The sequence below is a fragment of the Oncorhynchus mykiss genome, chromosome 2, assembly GCF_057628025.1.
Source record: "Oncorhynchus mykiss isolate SJ-2025 chromosome 2, ASM5762802v1, whole genome shotgun sequence".
Lineage (NCBI taxonomy): Eukaryota > Metazoa > Chordata > Actinopteri > Salmoniformes > Salmonidae > Oncorhynchus > Oncorhynchus mykiss.
Genome location: NC_143023.1, coordinates 86,976,905 through 86,999,427, shown reverse-complemented (window position 1 = coordinate 86,999,427; position 22,523 = coordinate 86,976,905). Strand labels below are relative to the sequence as shown.

Genomic DNA, 22,523 nt, shown 5'->3' with positions numbered 1-22,523 from the left:
TGTTAGGGGAGGTTCCCTAGTGGGTTAAGCCAATATGACGGCTTGGTGGACAAAGGGAAGTGGGTCTCTGTTGGGATCGTGATCTCTGTTGGGATCGTCCGTCTGTCCTGAAGATCATAGTCTTTTGAAGATCATAGTCTTTTGTGGTTAGAATGGATACTTCAGAGTACCATTTAGAAATGTTCTCATAGAATAGATGTTATAGCGGTTGTCGGTCTTTGCATCCCAGGTTGACGTAATTTCAGGCTGCAGACTTGTAATTAGTATCTAAGATTTGCTCTTATTCTGTCGGGATTGATAGTCTCAGGGTTGAACCATTTCCACCCGTGTAGCCAATGCTCCATGTGGTATGGTTAGGAATTCAACTACCATTGCAACCTTAGCGGACACTAAGGTTTTTGTGGTCTAAACTCAACCTGTGCTCCCTCGGTGTCCATCGAGGTACGCGTGGTCTGAGGAGGATTTCCTCAGGATTTTTATTCGTAACAGTAGAAAAGGGCTGTTCCATGACACCAGATCATGTCTGTGATCACGGGAGTGGGCCAATGACTTGGTTAAACTTTAAACGGAATACAATTATCTTTCATTAAAGGTTTAACATCACCTTACATCATTTCACAAATAGTTTCATCTTTACTCATTCATTTTATACAAGAATTAGACGCTAACCCCATAATTGAGAAGTGTACACATTCAGAGATATAGTTGTGTATCCTGTCCTGTCTGAGGTCACCAAATGAAACACACTCATCATACCCGTCCCTTAAGTGTCCACGGACCATTCCCACATTCTCACAAGTGGACCTTTTGTATCAGTTTGCCATGTGAAATCCTTTGTTCTCTCTATGTGTCTCTTTCTGCATGGTCAGGGGGAGAGAGTCTCCTCCAGAAATGTACGACCTGAGATATGAGATATGAGAGAGAGAGAAAGAAGATATGGGAGTTTATCAAAATCGGGTTTGTTTTCAAAATCTTTGTGGATCTGTGTAATCTGAGGGAAATATGTGTCTCTAATATGGTCATACATTGGGAAGGAGGTTAGGAAGTGCAGCTTAGTTTCCACCTAATTTTGTGGGCAGTGTGCACATAGCCTGTCTTCTCTTGAGTTCCAGGTCAGCCTATGGCGGCCTTTCTCAATAGCAAGGCTATGCTCGCTGAGTCTGTACATACTCAAAGCTTCCTTAAGTTTGGGTCAGTCACAGTGGTCAGTTATTCTGCCACTGTGTACTCTCTGTTCAGGGCCAAATAGCATTCTAGTTTCCTCTGTTTTTTTGTTAATTCTTTCCAATGTGTCAATTAATTATCTTTTAGTTTTCACATGATTTGGTTGGGACTAATTGTGTTGCTGTCCTGGGGCTTTGTGGGGTGTGTTTGTGAACAGAGCCCCAGGACCAGCTTGCTTAGGGAACTCTTCTCCAGGTTCATCTCTCTGTAGGTGATGGATTTGTTATGGAAGGTTTGGGAATCACTTCCTTTTAGGTGCTTGTAGAATTTAACGTCTCTTTTCTGGATTTTGATAATTAGCGGGTATCGGCTTAATTCTGCTCTGCATGCATCATTTGGTGTTGTTCTACGTTGTTCACAGAGGATATTTTCTGCATGCAGAGTCTCAATTTGGTATTTGTCCCATTTGGTGAATTCTTGGTTGGTGAGCGGATCCCAGATCTCACAACCATAAAGGGCAATGGGTTCTAGAACTGATTCAAGTATTTTTAGCCAGATCCTAATTGGTATGTCAAATTTTATGTTCCTTTTGATGGCACAGAATGCCCTTCTTGCCTTGTCTCTCAGATCGTTCACAGCTTTGTGGAAGTTACCTGTGGTGCTGATGTTTAGGCCAAGGTATGTATAGTTTTTGTGTGCTCTAGGGCAACAGTGTCTAGATGGAATTTGTAGTTGTGGTCCTGGCGACTGGACCTTTTTTTGGAACACCATTATTTTGGTTTTACTGAGATTTACTGTAAAGGCCCAGGTCTGGCAGAATCTGTGCAGAAGATCTAGGTGCTGCTGTAGGCCCTCCTTGGTTGTTGACAGAAGCACCAGATCATCAGCAAACAGTAGACATTTGACTTCAGATTCTAGTAGGGTGAGGCCGGGTGCTGCAGACTGTTCTAGTGCCCTCGCCAATTCGTTGATATATATGTTGAAGAGGGTGGGGCTGAAGCTGCATTCCTGTCTCACCCCACGGCCCAGTGGGAAGAAATGTGTGTGTTTTTTTGCCTATTTTAACCTGCACACTTGTTCTTTGTTTACATGGATTTTATAATGTCGTATGTTTTTCCCCCAACACCACTTTCCATCAATTTGTATAGCAGACCCTCATGCCAAATTGAGTCGAAGGCTTTTTTGAAATCAACAAAGCAAGAGAAGACTTTGCCTTTGTTTGTTTGTTTGTCAATTAGGGTGTGCAGGGTGAATACGTGGTCTGTCATACGATAATTTGGTAAAAAGCCAATTTGACATTTGCTCAGTACATTGTTTTCACTGAGAAAACATACGAGTCTGCTGTTAATGATAATGCAGAGGATTTTCCCAATGTTGCAGTTGACGCATATCCCACGGTAGTTATTGGGGTCAAATTTGTCTCCACTTTTGTGGATTGGGGTGATCAGTCCTTGGTTCCAAATATTGGGGAAGATGTCAGAGATAAGGATGATGTAAACAGTTTTAGTGTATCCAATTGGAATTTGTTGTCTGTATATTTGATCATTTCATAGAGGATACCATCAACACCACAAGCCTTTTTGGTTTGGAGGGTTTTCATTTTGTCCTGTAGTTCATTCAAGGTTATTGGAGAATCCAGTGGGTTCTGGTAGTCTTTAATAGTTGATTCTAAGATTTGTATTTGATCATGTATATGTTTTTGCTGTTTGTTCTTTGTTCTTTGTTATAGAGCCAAAAAGAATTGGAGAAGTGGTTTACCCATACATCTCCATTTTGGATAGATAATTATTCGTGTTGTTGTTTGTTTAATGTTTTCCAATTTTCCCAGAAGTGGTTAGAGTCTATGGATTTTTCAATTACATTGAGCTGATTTCTGACGTGCCTATCCTTCTTTTTCCGTAGTGTATTTCTGTATTGTTTTAGTGATTCACCATAGTGAAGGCGTAGACTCAGGTTTTCCGGGTCTCTATGTTTTTGGTTGGACAGGTTTCTCAATTTCTTTCTTAGATTTTTTCATTCTTCATCAAACCATTTGTCATTGTTGTTCATTTTCTTTGGTTTTACATTTTACATTTTTAGATTTGATAGGGAAGCTGAGAGGTCAAATATACTGTTAAGATTTTCTACTGCCAAGTCTACACCTTCACTATTACAAGTGGAACATTTTGTCCAGGAAGTTGTCTAAAAGGGATTGAATTTGTTGTTGCCTAATTGTTTTTTGGTAGGTTTCCAAACTGCATTCCTTCCATCTATAGCATTTCTTAATATTACTCTGTTCCTTTGGCTTTGATGCCTCGTGATTGAGTATTGCTCTGTTCAAGTAAACTGTAATTTTGCTATGGTCTGATAGGTGTGTCAGTGGGCTGACTGTGAACGCTCTGAGAGACTCTGGGTTGACGTCAGTGATAAAGTAGTCTACAGTACTAATGCCAAGAGATGAGCTATAGGTGTACCTACCATAGGAGTCCCCTCAAAGCATACCATTGACTATGTACATACCCAGCATGCAACAGAGCTGCAGGAGTTGTGACCCGTTTTTGTTGATTATGTTGTCATAGTTGTGCCTAGGGGGGCATATGGGGGAGGGAATGCTGTCACCTCTAGGCAGGTGTTTGTCCCCCTGTGTGCTGAGGGTGTTAGGTTCTTATCCGGTTCTGGCATTTAGGTTGTCACAGACTAGTACATGTCCCTGGGCCTAGAAATGATTGATTTCCCCCTCCAGGATGGAGAAGCTGTCCTCATTAAAGATAATTTCCTTTTGAATTTCTAGCCAAATGTAAAATGTTCCTGTTTTGATTAATTTAATGGAGTGAGTTAGGTCTGCTCTATACCAAATTAGCCTACCCGCCTGTCCCTTCCCTGTTTCACACTTGGTAGATAGGTGGATGGGACTACCAGCTCTCTGTAACCTAGAAGGCAATCAGTGGGTCCGTCTCCTCTATACAAGGTTTCTTGTAGAATGACAATGTCTGTATTTCCGAATTCTTTGATGAAGTCCAGGTTACTGCTCTTTAGGCCAAAAACAGATGACCTCAGGTCCTGGATATTCCAGGATGATATAGTGAAGGCTTTGTGTTCCATAAAGTGTCTAATGTTGTTGGTCGTGTGGTTTGGCCTCAGGCCAGTAAGTGTGAGCAGAGCCTGCTGGGCTTCTGGTACATGCCATTGGCTTGCGCTAGTGTTAGAGTGGGGGTTGGGCCTGTTTGCCCGCTCACGGCCTGGACGTATATGTGTGACTACCATGTTGAGACCCTCTTTGCGGGGGTGGGGTGCATGGGGTGGGCAGGAGGAGCATAGGTCTTATCTGAGGGGACCTAAATGGGGTGTGAGCATGGTTGACTTGGGGGGGGGGTGTTGATTGGTTGGGGTGGGGGTGTGTATGTGGCTGGTAGTGTTGTGGTGTGGATGAAGGTCCTCTCGGCGTGGGTCCTCTAAGTGGCTGTGGCCACCCTTTCCTGCTGTGTTCTCAGGTAATTTGTGCCTGTGTGTATTATTATGTGGCTAGGTGAACCTAGTTGGTCCTCAGACAGAAGGTCTAGGGCGCACTGGGTGTTTGGACACCAGAGTTTAGACACACTGTGTTTGGGAAAAAGTTTATTTTCTTGTATAAATTTCCCATTTGAGTCCATAAGGAGAACAATCTGTGTCTTGTATATGTCCTCAGTGGGTGTGGGGGGGTTGTCAGGAGGGCTATCAGAGTGACTGACAGGGGGGGTGCTCAGAGGGGGTGAGAGCCGCTGGGCTTGGGGTTCTTCATTTGTCTTTTCTGCTGTGATGTCGACGCTATGGTCAGGGTCTGGTGTGGACTGTTCTGCTGTGGTGTCAAAACTTTTGTCGGGAGCTGAGGTGGGTTGTTCTCTGTCAAACGCCATCCCCTCACCCTCTCCTCCAGCAATCTGATCCTCTCTTTTAGTGCTCTGTTCTTCTCCTGTTCTTGCTTTTTATATTGTTGAAGTTGTCTCACCACAGTCCAGAGTGCAGATATGTCTCTCTCCACCTCAAGCTCTCTGGGTCTGGTTAAGAGGGTGTTGTTGTGCTGGACTGTTGTCTGGGTCTGTGCTGACTGGAGTGTAATCCCCTGCTGTTCCAGCTCCACCTGCCTTACCTCCAGCTGAGTAAATGTATCCTTCATTTCAATGAGGGGGTAATACTCTGTGCTGGGGGGTTGACTTTCCGCTTGGGGTGGCTCGTCTGTGGGGTTATATAATGAAGAGGTCTGGTCTGACCCGCTCAGGGTGGGGGTATCTTTCTCAAGGGAGAGCTTCTCCTGCTGGGCTAATTATTTGATTAGGTGAAAGTCCAGCTGAATCTGTTTGGGGTTTCCCTGTTTCCCTGTATATGTTTCTGACAAAAAATCCAAGTTGATCTAACTCAAAATCTATATTTTTTAAGAACATGCTGAAAAATGTAGGAGCTCATCTCTCTCTCTCTCTCCCTCTCTCTCTCTCTCTCTCTCTCTCTCTCTCTCTCTCTCTCTCTCTCAGCTCTCTCTCTCTCTCTCTCTCTCTCTCTCTCCCTCTCTCTCTCTCTCTCTCTCTCAAGGTAAAATGGAGTGAATGAGGCTCTTGGCACATCTTTGTTTGTTACCAATGACTCCATGGCCTTCAGAGGTAGAACGTGTTCCAAACAGAGCCTCTCTCCTCACAGGCATGTGTATGTCTAGAGTGTTTTGTTCAGAAAAGAGTACTAGGTGTTCATCTGTAGGTCATTGTGTTAAACTCTCCTCTTATTCCAGGGACAATTTGTACCTTTGAAAGACCTGCTAGATACTTGGTGTGAAGACCCACACAGAGACAGAAAAACAGGTAATGAGTTAATGGTAACAGAAAGTATCATTGAGATGGGAGGAGAATATGCGAGAGGTCACAGCTCTCTTTCATTCTCTCCATCACTGTAAAGTATTTGTTTTGACTGACTAATGTGCGATGTACAGTACATTTTTTTTGGTTGAATTTAACCTTGAAAGGTAAAACACATTCATCAGGCATCGTAAGACCTGCAGGGAGGTCACTTGAGGATGTCTCTATTTTTCCATGTGTGATTTCCAGCATGCTGGGGTAATATTTCCATCCAAGCCTCTGTCAGAACACCAGAAGACCCAACACACAGGAAGCATGGCTAATTACTCCCATTAAAACCAACCAGCACCATTCACTCACACTGACTCTCACTCCTTACCTGTTGGCTGATGGACCATGAGTTGAAGTAGTAGACCACAGTTTGGGAGAGAGGGAATGTGGTTTTCTTAGAGCGCCTGTCTGCTGTATATATACTTTGCATTCGCACACACACAGGCTTTTTAATTTTGAAAATTGCGATGAATGCCAAACCAGGACGTGGTCTGTGGCCTCCCCAGGGTATACCCCAAGTTCATCATAGACTGGGCTGAAGTTTGGAGTCATTCTAAAACCACTGAAGTACTTTATTTTGAGTGGAGGCTACCGGGATCTGCTGTAAAGCAGCCTTCCTAGATGTTCATGCATTAATCTGATTTTGAAACCGTGTGGTCTGGAAGAACTGCTGAAATGGAAATAGTTCTATTAATAAACATCCTCAAAATCCCTGCATACATACAACAGCGTTCCTTATAATCACCATTTTTGGAATGTTTCTGCCTTTCATTTCACACGTGTGTGCATTACTGTGCTAAGGCTTCCCCAAATTAGCAATTAGAGAAGCAAGAGATGTTTGATATTCCCAGATTGCGTGAGAGAAGCAAGTATTTCACGGTAAGGTCTACTACACCTGTTGTATTTGCCGCATGTGACAAGTAAAATGTGATTAGATTCATTTGTTCTCTTGTGCGTGTTTGGCTGACCAGTGGCTCCTTTTGTATAAGGAAGTGCATTGTGATTGGTGGAGAGTGGAGGCGTCATAATGTACCGTGTCAAGCGATCTACAGGGCAGCTGGTCGGGATGGAGTCAGATGTCAGTCTGCCAGGAGTGAGTGTGTGTGTGGATGTATTTGTCAGGGGGAGTTATGGCTGCACCCATTGACTGCTCTGAGGGAAACACCTACATTGGAGCTATAGATGGTATCCGACGAAGCTCCCTATCTCCAAGCTAAGGGATTGGTCAGAGCAGCACCATCTGGTTTAGGTCCACAGGGCCAAGGCTAGAGCTTTTTGTTCACAACTCTAGATCTATTTCCTTTCAGGGTTAACAGGTCCAGAAGTAATATACTTTTTGTTTCTTTCATTCTTTGTTTTTTATCTTACAGTTTGCATGCCTCTTTAGTTGCAATACATAAACCTAAACTGTCTTAACAACCTTTTTTTCTTATTTTTTGTACATTTTTCTTCTCTTTTTTCTCTCCATTTTTAAAATGTTTAACTTTATTTAACTAGGCAAGTCAGTTAAGGACAAATTCTTATTTTCAATGACAGCCTAGGAACAGTGGGTTAACTGCCTTGTTGAGGGGCAGAACGACAGATATTTTACCTTGTCAGTAGCCTTTACGGTTACTAGTCCAATGCTCTAACCACTAGGCTACCCTGTCGCCCCATTTAATCACTCCACCACCCCCCCTCTTTAGAGGACAAATATCGTTTTTTACACATTTTACATATACATTTGACATACATTACCAAACAACCTCTTTAATACCAACCCTCAGCCACTCTCAGCCCATCCCAGCTATCACCATAGACCGCCCGTGTTTGGTTTCCATGTGCCATATATTTTTCAATTGTGCTGTGATGTTTTACAACATTATTTAAACTTTCTAATCGTATGTTATCCACAGATTGTGAGCTAAAGATGAAAACCTTTCCTACCAGTATTATTATATTATTTATTGACTGACTATGGCTTTCCAGATCGCCCAACACTGCTAGTTGTAAGGTTCATTTTAAGTGCAATTCATTTTAAGTATAATTCACTGTATCACAATTCCAGTGGGTCAGAAGTTTACATACACTAAGTTGACTGTGCCTTTAAACAGTTCGGAAAATTCCAGAAAATTATGTAATGGCGTTAGAAGCTTCTGAAAGGCTAATTGAAAAAATTTGAGTCAATTGGAGGTGTACCTGTGGGTGTATTTCAAGGCCTACCTTCAAACTCAGTGCCACTTTGCTTGACATCATGGGAAAATATTTTAAAAATCTGCCAAGACCTCAGAAAAAAATAGTAGACCTCCACAAGTCTGGTTCATCCTTGGGAACAATTTCCAAACGCCTGAAGGTACCACGTTCATCTGTACAATCAATAGTACGCAAGTATAAACACCATGGGACCACGCAGCCATCAAGACGCGTTCTGTCTCCTAGAGATGAACGTACTTTGTTGCAAAGTGCAAATCAATCCCAGAACAACAGCAAAGGACCTTGTGAAGATGCTGGAGGAAACAGGTACAAAAGTATCTATATCCACAGTAAAAATGAGTCCTATATCGACATAACCTGAAAGGCCGCTCAGAAAGGCAGAAGCCACTACTCCAAAACCACCATAAAAAATACAGACTACGGTTTGCAACTGCACATGGGGACAAAGATTGTACTTTTTGGAGAAATGTCCTCTGGTCTGATGAACCAAAAATAGAACTGTTTGGCCATAATGACCATTGTTATGTTTGGAGGAAAAAGGGGGATGCTTGCAAGCCGAAGAACACCATCCCAAGCGTGAAGCACGGGGATGGCAGCATCATGTTGTGGGGGGCAAAATGGCTTAAGGACAACAAAGTCAAGGTATTGGAGTGGCCATCACAAAGTCCTGACCTCAATCCCATAGAAAATTTGTGGGCAGAACTGAAAAAGCGTGTGCAAGCAAGGAGGTCTACAAACCTGACTCAGTTACACCAGCTCTGTCAGGAGAAATGGGCCAAAATTCACCCAACTTCCTGTGGGAAGCTTGTGGAAGGCTACCTGAAACATTGACCCAAGTTAAACAATTTTATAGGCAACGCTACCAAATACTAATTGAGTTTATGTAAATGTCTGACTCACTGGGAATGTGAAGAAAGAAACAAAAGCTGAAATAAATATTTCTCTCTACTATTATTCTGACATTTCACATTCTTCAAATATAGCGGTGATCCTATAATAATTTTGCACGCCCAATTTTTCAGTTTTTGATTTGTTAAAAAGGTTTGAAATATCCAATAAATGTCGTTCCACTTCATGATTGTGTCCCACTTGTTGTTGATTCTTCACAAAAAAATACAGTTTTATATCTTTATGTTTGAAGCCTGAAATGTGGCAAAAGGTCGCAAAGTTCAAGGGGGCCGAATACTTTCGCAAGGCACTGTATGTCTACTTCACCATCCACCCATTTTATTGGTAACCTACAAGGTAGTGTAAACACTATATTTTTAAAATATCCAATACGTAATATGGTTTTAACATACTTACCATTTGTTGGTCACCTGTTTCATAGGTTTCTGAAGCTTTAAGGTCTCTTATCACATGGGTGGTTGTATTATTCCCGTACCAGACCCCGCCCCAAGGTAGCCCTCTATGTTTGTGTGTGAAAATATGGAGACCAGACCAGACAGCGCCCAGGGGATGGAGCTGGACTGGTGTAAAGATACAGCAACTTTAGCCATGGTAGTGTTCAAGTGCGTTGTAGTTATAGCGCTTCTCTCCCGTCTCCCCCATCTCTCCCTAGCCAGCCAGGGACCTCCAACTGAAAGGCTGGCTTTAGACTTTTGTGATGCTAATGTGAGCCTGAGACCCTTGAGTCATCCATCATGGCCGGCGGGACAGCTAGGCTATTGTCCAGAGGATTTGGGTCTCTCATGCACTCACTCCGCGCAGCCTGGAGACAGGGGCCTGCCTGGGGCCCAGTGCATTCTGGGTAGGGGGAGTAAAGAGTGGAAAGGATTAGGGCGCCGGTCGCTATGTAAATATGGGTTAATCAGAGAGCTATGGAAGGAGGGTGCGTGGCTGTGACAAGTTAGAGCACTGGACCAAGAGACACCAAGGCATTTTGCTGTACATGGACATAATTTTGTGATTTGTAATGTTAGGAGTCATTACTTTTGATACGTTTGAAGTTGCTAGCCTCACTACCTTGATAGCAACATGCAGCAAACGGATGGAACAGTACAATACTGAGGGCAGCTACTTTAATTGGTTCAAGATTTAATTGTATAAGTGATACATTATTTGGTTTTCATGCCATTTTTAAGTCAGGAACAAGCCAAGTCACAGTCGTCTTTCCTGATGGCTGTGATTCACAATGACACTTGGAAACATCTCTGAGAAATGCCTTTAAATCTATTGATTTGATGCTGGAAACAGCTCATGGCAGTAGAAATGCATGGAGTAAGGTTTAATGGTAAAACCACATGAAGGGTGCAGTGAATGAGTGTATGAGTGATCCTCATGTTGTCAGAATGCCAGAGTGTTCTCTGGGGTCCTCGGACATCACCGTGTTCTACTGCAGAGCCTCGTGGGAGTGTGGTCAGTGTGGGAAAGGAAATGAGTGTTAAAAAGATCTCAGCTGAGAGATGTGCTGTAAACAAGAAAAACACTTTTACGGTTACCAACAAAAAAAAATAACTCTTTGACGCATATCAGCTACAGGCATCAAGCTCTCTGGAATGTGTCAGTTGTCAATGGTGGGTCATGATAAAGTAACTTTCTCTGGTTATGTTGTGTGTGTGTGCGTGCGTGCGTGCGTGCGTGTGTGTGTGTGTGTGTGTGTGTGTGTGTGTGTGTGTGTGTGTGTGTGTGTGTGTGTGTGTGTGTGTGTGTGTGTGTGTGTGTGTGTGTGTGTGTGTGTGTGTGTGTGTGTGTGTGTGTGTGTGTGTGTGTGTGTGTGTGTGTGTGTGAAGTGAGTCAGTGTGGGTCAGGGTCCTGCTCCCTCCATCAGCCTGGGCAGTGGAACACAGAACTGCCCACACACACTATCAACTGTCAAGTGGTTTTGCAGCAGTCTGCTGATCAGGCAAACCAGAGTAATGAGAGCTTTAACCTCCAACCTAACATTGTAAAACATGTCCAACCCATACACCAACCCTACCTCGTCGACCCACAGAACTCACAACTCCAACTTGTTAACCCTAACTCCAATCTATACTGTAGTAAGGGCTGCAACAAATATAAAACATTTCTTAACGTTTTCAACTGCCATGTTTTCTCTCGTTTAAACGTATTAAAAAGCAACATAAAATTAAGCAAATTCACAGTTCAGATATGGTCACATACTGTACAGTATGACCGCTAGGGGCAATGCGGTTCAATCTACTGCAGTCCTACCTACCAAATCAAATTGTATTTGTCACATGCACCGACTACAACTGGTGTAGACACTACCGTGAAATGCTTACTTACAAGCCCTTAACCAACAATGCAGTTCAAGAAATAGAGTTAAGAAATTATTTACTAAGTAAAATAAAGTAATAAACAGCGAGTAGCAGCAGTGTAAAAACAAAGGAGGGGGTTGTCAATGTAAATAGTCCAGGTTGCCATTTGATTAATTGTTCAGCAGTCTTATGGCTTATGGCAGTCTGAGAAGCTTTTTGGACCTAGACTTGGAGCTCCGGTACCGCTTGCCGTGTGGTAGCAGAAAGAACAGTCTATGACTTGGGTGACTGGAGTCTCTGACAATGTTTTGGGCCTTCCTCTGACACCGCCTAGTATACAGGTCCTGGATGTCAGGAAGCTTGGCCCCAGTGATGTACTGGGCTGTACGCACTACCCTTTGTAGTGCTTTACAGACAGATGCAGAGCAGTTGCCACACCAGGCGGTGATGCAACCGGTCAGGATTCCCTCGATGGTACAGCTGTAGAACTTGAAGATCTGGGGACCCATGTCAAATATTTCCTCCTGAGGGGGGAAAAGGTGTTGTCGTGCCCTCTTCCCAACTGTCTTGGTGTGTTTGGACCATGATAGTTCGTTGGTGATTGACCTTCCTTTTCTATTTCCTGTTTGGCCTTCCTTTTCCTATAATCCACGATCAACTCCTTTGTCTTGCTCACATTGAGAGAGAGGTTGTTGTCCTGGCACCACACTGCCAGGTCTCTGACCTCCTCCCTATAGGCTGTCTCATTGTTGTCGGTGATCAGGCCTACCTACCACTGTTGTGTCATCAGCAAACTTAATGATGGTGTTAGAGTCGTGCTTGGCCACCTTGTGGTGGGTGAACAGGGAGTACAGGAGGGGACTAAGCGTGCACCCCTTAGGGGCCCCAGTGTTGAGGATCAGCATGGCAGATGTGTAGTTGCCTAACCTTACCACCTGGGGGCAGGACATCAGGAAGTCCAGGACCCAGTTGCAGAGGGAGGTGTTTAGTCCCAGGGTCCTTAGCTTAGTGATGAGTTATGTGGGTACTATGGTGTTGAATGCTGATCTGTAGTCAAAGAACAGCATTCTCACATAGGTGTTCCTTTTGTCCAGGTGGGAAAGGGCAGTGTGGAGTGCGACTTTGCGAATGTGGCTGTGGGGCGGTATGCAAATTGGAGTGGGTCTAGGGTTACTGCATGATGGTGTTGATGTGAGCCATGACCATCCTTTCAAAGCACTTCATGGCTACCGACGTGAGTGCTACGGGGCAGTAATCCTTTAGGCAGGTTACTTTTGCTTTCTTGGGCACTATGGTGGTCTGTTTGAAATATGTTGGTATTACAGACTCTGTCAGGGAGAGGTTGAAAATATCAGTGAAGACACTTGCCAGTTGATCCATGCAAGCTTTGAGTACATGTCCTGGTAATCCGTCTGGCCCCGTGGCTTTGTGAATGTTGACCTGTTTAACCTCTCTGGGATATGTGGGACGGTAGCGTCCCACCTCGCCAACAGCCAGTGAAATTGCATGGCGACAAATTCAAAACAACAGAAATCCCATAATTGAAATTCCTCAAACATAAAAGTATTTTACACCATTTTAAAGATAAACTTCTTGTAAATCCAGCCATAGTGTCCAATTTCAAATAGGCTTTACAGTGAAAGCACACCAAACGATTATGTTAGGTCAGCACCTAGTCACAGAAAACCACACAGCCATTTTCCAGCCAAAGAGAGGGCTCACAAAAATCAGAAATAGTGATTAAATGAATCACTAACCTTTGATCTTCATCAGATGGCACTCACAGTACTTCATGTTACACAATAAATGTGTGTTTTGTTCGATAAAGTTAATCTTTATGTCCAAAAACCTCATTTGAAATTGGTGTGTTATGATGGTGTGTCAGAAATGCATTGTCTCAAACAAACATCCGGTGAAAGTGCAGAGAGCCAAATCAAATTACAGAAATACTCATAATAAACATTGATAAAAGATACAAGTGTTATGCATGGAAATATAGATAAACTTGTTCTTAATGCAACCGCTGTGTCATATTTCAAAAACGCTTTACGGCGAAAGCACACCTTTCGATTATGTTAGGTCAGCGCTAGTCACAGAAAAACATCCAGCCATTTTCCAAAGAAGGAGAGGTGTCAGAAATAGCGTTATAAATATTCACTTACCTTTGATGATCTTGATCGGAATGCACTCTCAGGAATCTCAGTTCCACAATAAATGTTTGTTTTGTTCGATAAAGTCCATCATTTATGTCCAAATACCTCCTTTTTGTTTGCGCGTTTAGCCCAGTAATCCAAATGCATAATGCGCGATCACTTGTTCAGACGAAATGTCAAAAAAATGATATTACAGTTCGTAGAAACATGTCAAACGATATATAGAATCAATCTTTAGGATGTTTTTATTATAAATCTTCAATAATGTTCCAACCGGAGAATTCCTTTGTCTTTAGAAATGCAATGGAACGCAGCTAACTCTCACCTGGGGCACGCTTGATCAGCTCATGGCACTCTGCCAGACCTCTGGTTGAAACAGCTCTCATTCTCTCCTCCTTCACAGTAGAAGCCTGAAACAAGGTTCTAAAGACTGTTGACATCTAGTGGAAGACTTAGGAAGTGCAATATGACCCCATAGACACTGTATATATTCGATAGGCAATGACTTGAAAAACTACAAACCTCAGATTTCCCACTTCCTGGTTGGATTTATTCTCAGGTTTTTGCCTGCCATATTGATATTGTTCTGTTATAGTCACATACAACAATCAAACAGTTTTAGAAACTTCAGAGTGTTTTCTAACAAAATCTACTAATTATATGCAGGCAGTTTACTCTGGGCACCTTTTTATCCAAGCTACTCAATACTGCCCCCCAGTCCCAAAGAAGTTAAAGGTATTGCTCACATTGGCTACGGGGAGCGTGATCACATGCATACTTCAGTGTTGCTTGCCTCGAAGCGAGCATAAAAGACATTTAGCTCATCTGGCAGGCTTGCGTCACTGGGCAGCTCACGGCTGTGGGCCTTTGTACTCCGTAATGTAGTCCGTAATAGTTTTCAAGCCTTGCCACATCCAACAAGAGTCAGAGCCGGTGTAATAGGATTCAATCTTAGTCCTGTATTGACGCTTGCCTGTTTGATGGTTTGTCTGAGGATATAGCAGGATTTCTTATAAGCGTCTGGATTAGTGTCCCGCTCCTTGAAAACGGCAGCTCTAGCCTTTAGCTCGGTGCGAATGTTGTCTGTAATCCATGGCTTCTGGTTGGGATATGTACATACGGTCACGGTGGGGACGACGTCGTCGATGCACTTATTGATGAAGCCAATGACTGAGGTGATATACTCCTCAATGCCATTGGATGAATCCCTGAACATATTCCAGTCTGTTTTAGCAAAACAGTCCTGTAGCGTAGCATCCGCGCTAGAGGTCGACCGATTATGATTTTTCAACGCCGATACCGATTATTGGAGGACCAAAAAAGCCGATGCCGATTAATCGGCGATTTAAAAAAATGTAAATAAAAAGTATTTGAAATAATGACAATTACAACAATACTGAATTAACACTTATTTTAACTTATTATAATACATCAATAAAATCAATTTAGCCTCAAGCAGATAATGAAACATGTTCAATTTGGTTTAAATAATGCAAAAACAAAGTGTTGGAGAAGAACGTAAAAGTGCAATATGTGCTATGTAAGAAAGCTAACGTTTCAGTTCCTTGCTCAGAACATGAGAACATATGAAAGCTGGTGGTTCCTTTTAACATGAGTCTTCAGTATTCTCAGGTAAGAAGTTTTAGGTTGTAGTTATTATAGGACTATTTCCTTCTATACCATTTGTATTTCATTAACCTTTGACTATTGGATGTTCTTATAGGCACTTTAGTATTGCCAGTGTAACAGTATAGCTTCCGTACCTCTCCTCACTCCTCCCCGGGCTCGAACCAGCAACACAACAACAACAGCCACCACATCGAAGCAGCGTTACCCATGCAGAGCAAGGGAAACAACCACCCAAGGCTCAGAGCGAGTGAAGTTTGAAACGCTATTAGCGCGTGCTAACTAGTCAGCCATTTCACTTCGGTCACACCAGCCTCATCTCGGGAGTTGATAGGTTTGATGTCATAAACAGCGCAATGCTTGACGCACAACGAAGAGCTGCTGGCAAAACGCACGAAAGTGCTGTTTGAATGAATGTTTATGCGCCTGCTTCTGCCTACCACCACTCAGTCAGATACTTAGATACTTGTATGCTTAGTCAGATTATATGCAACACAGGAAACACTAGATAATATCTAGTAATATCATCAATCATGTGTAGGCAACTCGTCATTATGATTGATTGTTTTTTATAAGATAAGTTTAATGCTAGCTAGCAACTTACTTTGGCTTACTGCATTTGCGTAACAGGCAGTCTCCTTGTGGAGTGCAACAAGAGAGAAGCAGGTCGTTATTGCGTTGGACTAGTTAACTGTAAGGTTGCAAGATTGGATCCTCCGAGCTGACAAGGTGAAAATCTGTTGTTCTGCCCCTGAACGAGGCAGTTATAACCCACCGTTCCTAGGCCGTCATTGAAAATAAGAATGTGTTCTTAACTGACTTGCCTAGTTAAATAAAGATTACATAAAGGTGTAAAAAAATATATTAAAAAATAAATTGGCGCCCAAAAATACCGATTTCCGATTGTTATGAAAACAGGAAATCTGCCCTAATTAATCGGCCATTCCGATTAATCGGTCGACCTCTAATCTGCGGCATCTGACCACTTCCGTATTGAGCGAGTCACTGGTACTTCCTGTTTTAATTTTTGCTTGTAAGCAGGAATCAGGAGAATATTATGGTCAGATTTGCCATATGGAGGACGAGGGAGAGCTTTGTACGCGTCTCTGTGTGTGGAGTAAAGGTGGTCGAGTTTTTTTCCATCTGGTTGTACATGTGACATGCTGGTAGAAATGAGGTATAACAGATTTAAGTTTGCCTGCATTAAAGTCCCCGGCCACTAGGAGCGCTACTTCTGGATGAGCATTTTCTTGTTTGCTTATGGCCTTATACAGCTCGTTGAGTGCGGTCTTAGTGCCAATCATCGGTTTGTGGTGGTAAATAGACGGCTCGTGTGGCCTACAGCTTATCATGAGGTATTCTATCTCAAGCGAGCAATACCTCGAGACTTCTTTAATATTAGACTTCGCACACCAGCAGTTATTGACAGCTGCTCTGTCCTGCTGATGCACAGAGAAGCCAGCCAGCTCTATATTATCTGTGTCGTCGTTTAGCCACGACTCGGTGAAACATAAGATATTACAGTTTTTAATGTCCTGTTTGTAGGATAGTCTTAATCGTATATCATCCAGACGGCGTTTTAGGTTCTCTGTTGTGTGCCTCTGATGGAAGATGAAATCCTACTACACAGTGATGTAGGACAGCATGTTCATCGACATCCAACATTCTGTTGTTAATGCCACATATGGTGTTTGAGAGCTTGCACTTTGTACATTGTACAATTTCTCCATCAGCGCCACCACAGTTTTTGTTAAAAACATTGTTTTGCCTTTATGATGATGATGATCAGGACCAATCTGTTAGCGGTAGTCTTGTGATGACGGCACTGTGATTTTAATTTAATAAAACGTTTTCAGTTAGGGATTTTTTCAAAATGTTAACGATCCCAAATTCGTTTAGATGTTTAAACGTCACACCTCTACAACACTACCTGTAGACGTCCATTGTATTCTGGTCTAACACTGCTAGTAAAATGTTCCCCACCATTTTTCCTGCTTTTGAGGGATCATGAAAGGATATATTGTCTAGTTGATATTTGCTTGAAGGATTTGCAAGGCATTTTCTTTTATTTCTAAGTGTTTTCAGAGAAAACTAATTTGAATGTATGTTTCACATGCAGTAATGACATTAATTGGCTGGTTTTACAGAGAAAACAAGCACAGCAGGGATTTGTGATGGACCTGATTTTGAACAAGGTTTCAGAAAAAAGTTGAGTGAAATAGAGCAGTGTTACCTCTGAAACGTTTGACTATAATAATGTCCATCAGTGCAGAACCTTCTCTGTCTTGGCTCTCTTCTGGCAGTGCAATCTTTTTGTCTAGTTTTGAAAATAAAGATTAGCTTACTCAACTCATAGTGGGCTATTTTATGAGTATCATGGGGAGGGATTTTCTTGGTTTCGTCTGTTAGGTTGAGGGTCTTTAATCTTCTCTCTCTCTTTCTCCTTCCCTCCCTCCATCCCTCTCGCTCTCTCCCTCCCTCTCTCACTCTTTCCTTAACCCTCTCTCTCCCTCTCTCTTGTTTAGCGTGCCTGCCAAGTCCTGCTGAGCGTGTTTGCAAGCTGGTGAAAAGAATGAATTATTCAGCAGTAAGCATGCTTACAGCTGGCCGTTTTGCGGCCTTTGATCTGGGGATTGGGCGTCTGCATGAATGCCCATATTGTCATGTTATGTGTACACGATTGAGAGAAGGGAGGCCCCAGCATGGGCGGCGGGAGATTACAGTGCGGGCCTGCTGGGAGTAGGGTCACACCACTAAATCCCCCAGATGCTGTTTGTTCGGCCGAGGTCACATGTTGTCCGCCTGTCCGTGTGGCCTTAACACAATGGTCCCCTCCAAGTGAACGAGGGTTAGGGTTAGTCTCCCCCACCAGGCCCCCTCCACATACCCACCTGTCTAGAGTGGACACAAAAGTCAGGGGGCCACTACCTACACACCCAGACTGCTGTCTTAGTGCTTTGTTTCTTCCCTCAGGTCGCAATGAATTGATAGCAAGATACATCAAACTAAGAACGGGAAAGACAAGGACAAGAAAGCAGGTAAGAGGGACTGCCTTTCCCATATGAGTTTTCACTTTTTTTTTCTTTTTTTTTGTGGCAAGGGGGTGAGTGGTATGGACGTGGCCAATGGCATGGTCTCCGAAATCAAAATATCAGAGTCCCTCCTCTTGGCCACAGAGACAAAATGTTGCCATTTTAAAACTAATTTCCTGCAATTCTACACATTTCAGTTTACACTGAAAATGTTTTACACACCCTATTTTTTTTCTCTCTCTCTCTCTCTCTCCCTCCCTCTCTCTCTCTCTCTCTCTCGCTCTCTCTCTCTCTCCCCTCTCTCTCTCTCTCTCTCTCTCTCCCTCTCTCTCTCTCTCTCTCTCTCTCTCTCTCTCTCTCTCTCTCTCGCTCTTTCCCTCCCTCGCTCTCTCTCTCTCTCTCTCTCTCTCCCTCTCTCTCCTTCTCTCTCTCTCTCTCTCTCTCTCCCTCCCTCTCTCCCTCTCTCTCTCTCTCTCTCTCTCTCTCCCTCCCTCTCTCTCGCTCTCTCTCCCTCCCTCTCTCTCTCTCTCTCTCTCTCTTTCTCTCTTTCTCTCTCTCTCTTTCTCTCTTTCTCTCTCTCTCCCTCTCTCTCTCTCCCTCCCTCTCTCTCTCTCTCTCTCTCTCTCTCTCCCTCCCCCTCTCTCTATCTCTCTCTCTCTCTATCTCTCTCTCTCTCTCTCTCCATATATATATATAATTAGTATTACTTAAAACATTTATCACATTTTCTGGTGTGGCGGCAACGATTTAGCAATGGCTGCACGTCGCTGAGAAATGAATATAGGGGAAACACTGACTCAGATATGCTGTGCACTGTGTAATGAAACCTGAACCACTCACTGTCCAATCTCTGAAGTAGTCACTCACTGTCCAATCCCTGATGTACATACTCACTCACTGTCCAATCCCTGAAGTAGTCACTCACTGTCCAATCCCTGAGGTATACTCACTCACTGTCCAATCCCTGATGTACACACGTTGCCATTTTCTGTGCAGCCCTTAGAGGGTGCTGGAATGCAGGTCATCTGACACCACAGGCCGAACTCAGACACTTTGAGCTGTGTGGCTATGCATAGAATCAAAACAGGTCTCCTATTGAATAATGTTTTTGCATGATGCATAGCACTTGATGTCAAAAGACCACAGGTGTTTTTTCACTGTTGAATCTTAGCCAGAGAGAAATGTGGAGGGATACAGGGCACTGGCAGCAGTTGTCAAGCGAGGAGTGTGTGTCCCCAGTGGCGGGGTTAGGCCTGCTTTCTTTTCATCTCCATGGTAACAGTCTGTTCCCTTGTCTCCCTCCCAAAAGGTCTCCAGTCACATTCAGGTTCTTGCCAGACGGAAATCTCGGGAGTTTCACACCAAGCTAAAGGTAAGAGCTACTGCCTACTGCACTGTTTGTGTAGCTTCCTGTTTCTGTTGCCGTGGTGACAGGTGGGATGCATCTAAGATTCCTCACATCTGATATTCCTGTTTAGCATTCGATGGGCTAGTCCCAGACTTCCCCGTGTTGTGCTCTGTTTCTTATTGCTTCCTGTAACTAACAAAAGAATAGCGGAACTGAAATGTCTTTGCAATGTGATAGTTCTTCACTCTTTGTCACTGATCAAGGATTTAATTGTATGTTCAGTTTCATAATATTGAATTAAACAGTGTGGTACAATGCAGATCTCTTCCGTCAACTTGCAAGAAAATACTGAAATATCATTTTTTTTGTTATATAAATATTGATCACGAAAAATAGATTGCACAATATTCACAATGCATGATGTTAAGACAGCAAGCCACTGACAGCAAATTCAGGCAGCGTACTGCCAAGACGTGTTCGCTGTTGATTGTACAGTAGATGAGCTAGCAGTCAGCCAGAAGTTTTGACCTTATTATCGTTTAACACGGAAGCTGTTTGTGCAGGTTCGGCTTGCATGGCCCATGTTTGCAAGGTCATGCTTTACATACCACTGTCAATACCTCCCATTTCATCTCTAACTATCGGAACATTATCATCATCCTATGTTGTTATACAGGCACTAGTTAGTCTTGTCCAAATAGCGAAGTATACAGGTGATAAGTGGCCTGTAAGAATATAACCACTCTCATCTCTTTGCATTCAGGTCACATGTATGGTAAGTACCACCCTCAATATACTGTACTGTTGGCTGTGCTTCAGGCCCGTCTGTATAGCTTGATGTGAAGGTGTCCCAGCTCTTAGATCCATAGTGTTGTGTTCTGCTGCGGAAGGCCTATGTACTGTGTAATGTATGTCCTGTGTGTATCTATCACCAGCAGCTACTGCGTATGCTCCATCTCAGTGCGTCGTCATTGCCAGCATGCTCATCTTCTCCCAAGGCTTCTTTCATTCAAATGGCAGTGAGGCAGTCCATTAACCCACGCATACAGTACCAGTCAAAAGTTTGGACACACCTACTCATTCAAGGGTTTTTCTTTATTTTCACTATTTTCTACATTGTAGAATAATAGTGAATACATCAAAACTATGAAATAACACATATTATTTATGAAATAAATCATGTTGTAACCAAAAAAGTGTAAAACAAGATTCTTCAAAGTAGCCACCCTTTTCCATGATAACAGCTTTGCACTCTCTTGGCATTCTCAACCAGTTTCATGAGGTAGTCACCTGGAATGCATTTAATCTAACAGGTGTGCCTTGTTAAAAGATTATTTGTAGAATAATGCATAATTCATTTGAGTTAATCAGTTGTGTTGTGACAAGGTAGGGGTGGTATACAGAAGATAGCCCTATTTGGTAAAAGAGTCCATATAAAAGTCCATATTATGGCAAAAACAGCTCAAATTAGCAAAGAGAAACAACAGTCCATAATTACTTTAAGACATGAAGGTCAGTCAGTAAGGAACATTTCAAGAACTTTGAAAGTTTCTTCAAGCGTCGTCACAAAAAACATCAAGCACTATGATGAATCTGGCTCTCATGAGGACCGCCACAGGAAAGGAAGACCCAGAGTTACCTCAGCTGCAGAGGATAAGTTCATTAGAGTTAACTGCACCTCAGATTGCAGCCCAAATAAATGCTTCAGAGTTCAAGTAACTGACACATCTCAACATCGGCTGTTCAGAGGAGACTGCGTGAATCAGGCCTTCATGATCGAATTGCTGCAAAGAAACCACTACTAAAGCACACCAATAATAAAAAGAGTCTCGCTTGGGCCAAGAAACATGAGCAATGGACATTAGATCAGTGGAAATCTGTCCTTTGGTCTGATGAGTCCAAATTTGAGATTTTTGATTACAACTGCCATGTCTTTGTGAGACGCAGAGTAGGTGAACGGATGATCTCCGCATGTGTGGCTCCCACTGTGAATCATGGAGGAGGAGGTGTGATGGTGTGGGGGTGCTTTGCTGATGACACTTTTTGTGATTTATTTAGAATTCAAGGCACTCTTAACCAGCATGGCTACCACAACATTCTGCAGCGATACCCCATCCCATCTGGTTTGCGCTTAGTGGGACTATCATTTGTTTTTTAACGGGACAATGACCGTAAACACACCTCCAGGCTGTTTAGGGGCTATTTGGCCAAGGAGAGTGATGGAGTGCTGCATCAGATGACCTGGCCTCCACAATCACCTGACCTCAGAGTAAAGGACCACAGAGTGAAGGAAAAGCATCCATCAAGTGCTCAGTATATGTGGGAACTCCATCAAGATTGTTGGAAAAGCATTCCTCATGAAGCTGGTTGAGAGAATGCCAAGAGTGTGTGTGCAAAGCTGTCATCAAAGCAAAGGGTGGCTAGTTTTAAGAATCTAAAATCTATTTTGATTTGTTTAACACTTTATCGGTTAATACCTGATTCCATATGTGTTATTTTACAATGTAGAAAATAGTAAAAAATAAAGAAAAACCCTTGAATGAGTAGGTACAGTTGAAGTCGGAAATTCACCTACACCTTAGCCAAATACATTTAAACTTTTCACAATTACTGACATTTAATCCTAGTAAAAATTCTCTGTCTTGGGTCAGTTAGGATCACCACTTTATTTAAAAAATGTGAAATGTCAGAATAATAGTAGAGAGAATGATTTATTTCAGCTTTTATTTCTTTCATCACATTCCCAGTGGGTCAGAAGTTTACATACACTCAGTTAGAATTTTTGGTAGCATTGTCTTTAAATTGTTTAACTTGGATCAAAAGTTTCGGATAGCCTTCCACAAGTTTCCCATAATAAGTAGGGTGAATTTTGGCCCATTCCTCCTGACAGAGCTGGTGTAACTGAATCAGGTTTGTAAGCCTCCTTGCTCGCACATGCTTTTTCAGTTCTGCCC

At 42.9% G+C, this 22,523-nt stretch overlaps 1 protein-coding gene across 3 annotated transcripts in view; it reads left to right on the top strand.

Annotated features, from left to right (window-relative positions):
* Positions 1–22,523, top strand: part of LOC110498779 (transcriptional enhancer factor TEF-1) — a 96,830-nt gene that overhangs the window by 47,462 nt on the left and 26,845 nt on the right. For all 3 annotated transcript variants that reach the window (XM_090211406.1, XM_090211399.1, XM_021575409.3), the window contains 2 exons: positions 18,163–18,227; positions 19,531–19,593. In XM_090211406.1, the coding sequence (XP_090067532.1) occupies positions 18,163–18,227; positions 19,531–19,593 (128 nt within the window). The remainder of the gene's footprint in view (positions 1–18,162; positions 18,228–19,530; positions 19,594–22,523) is intronic.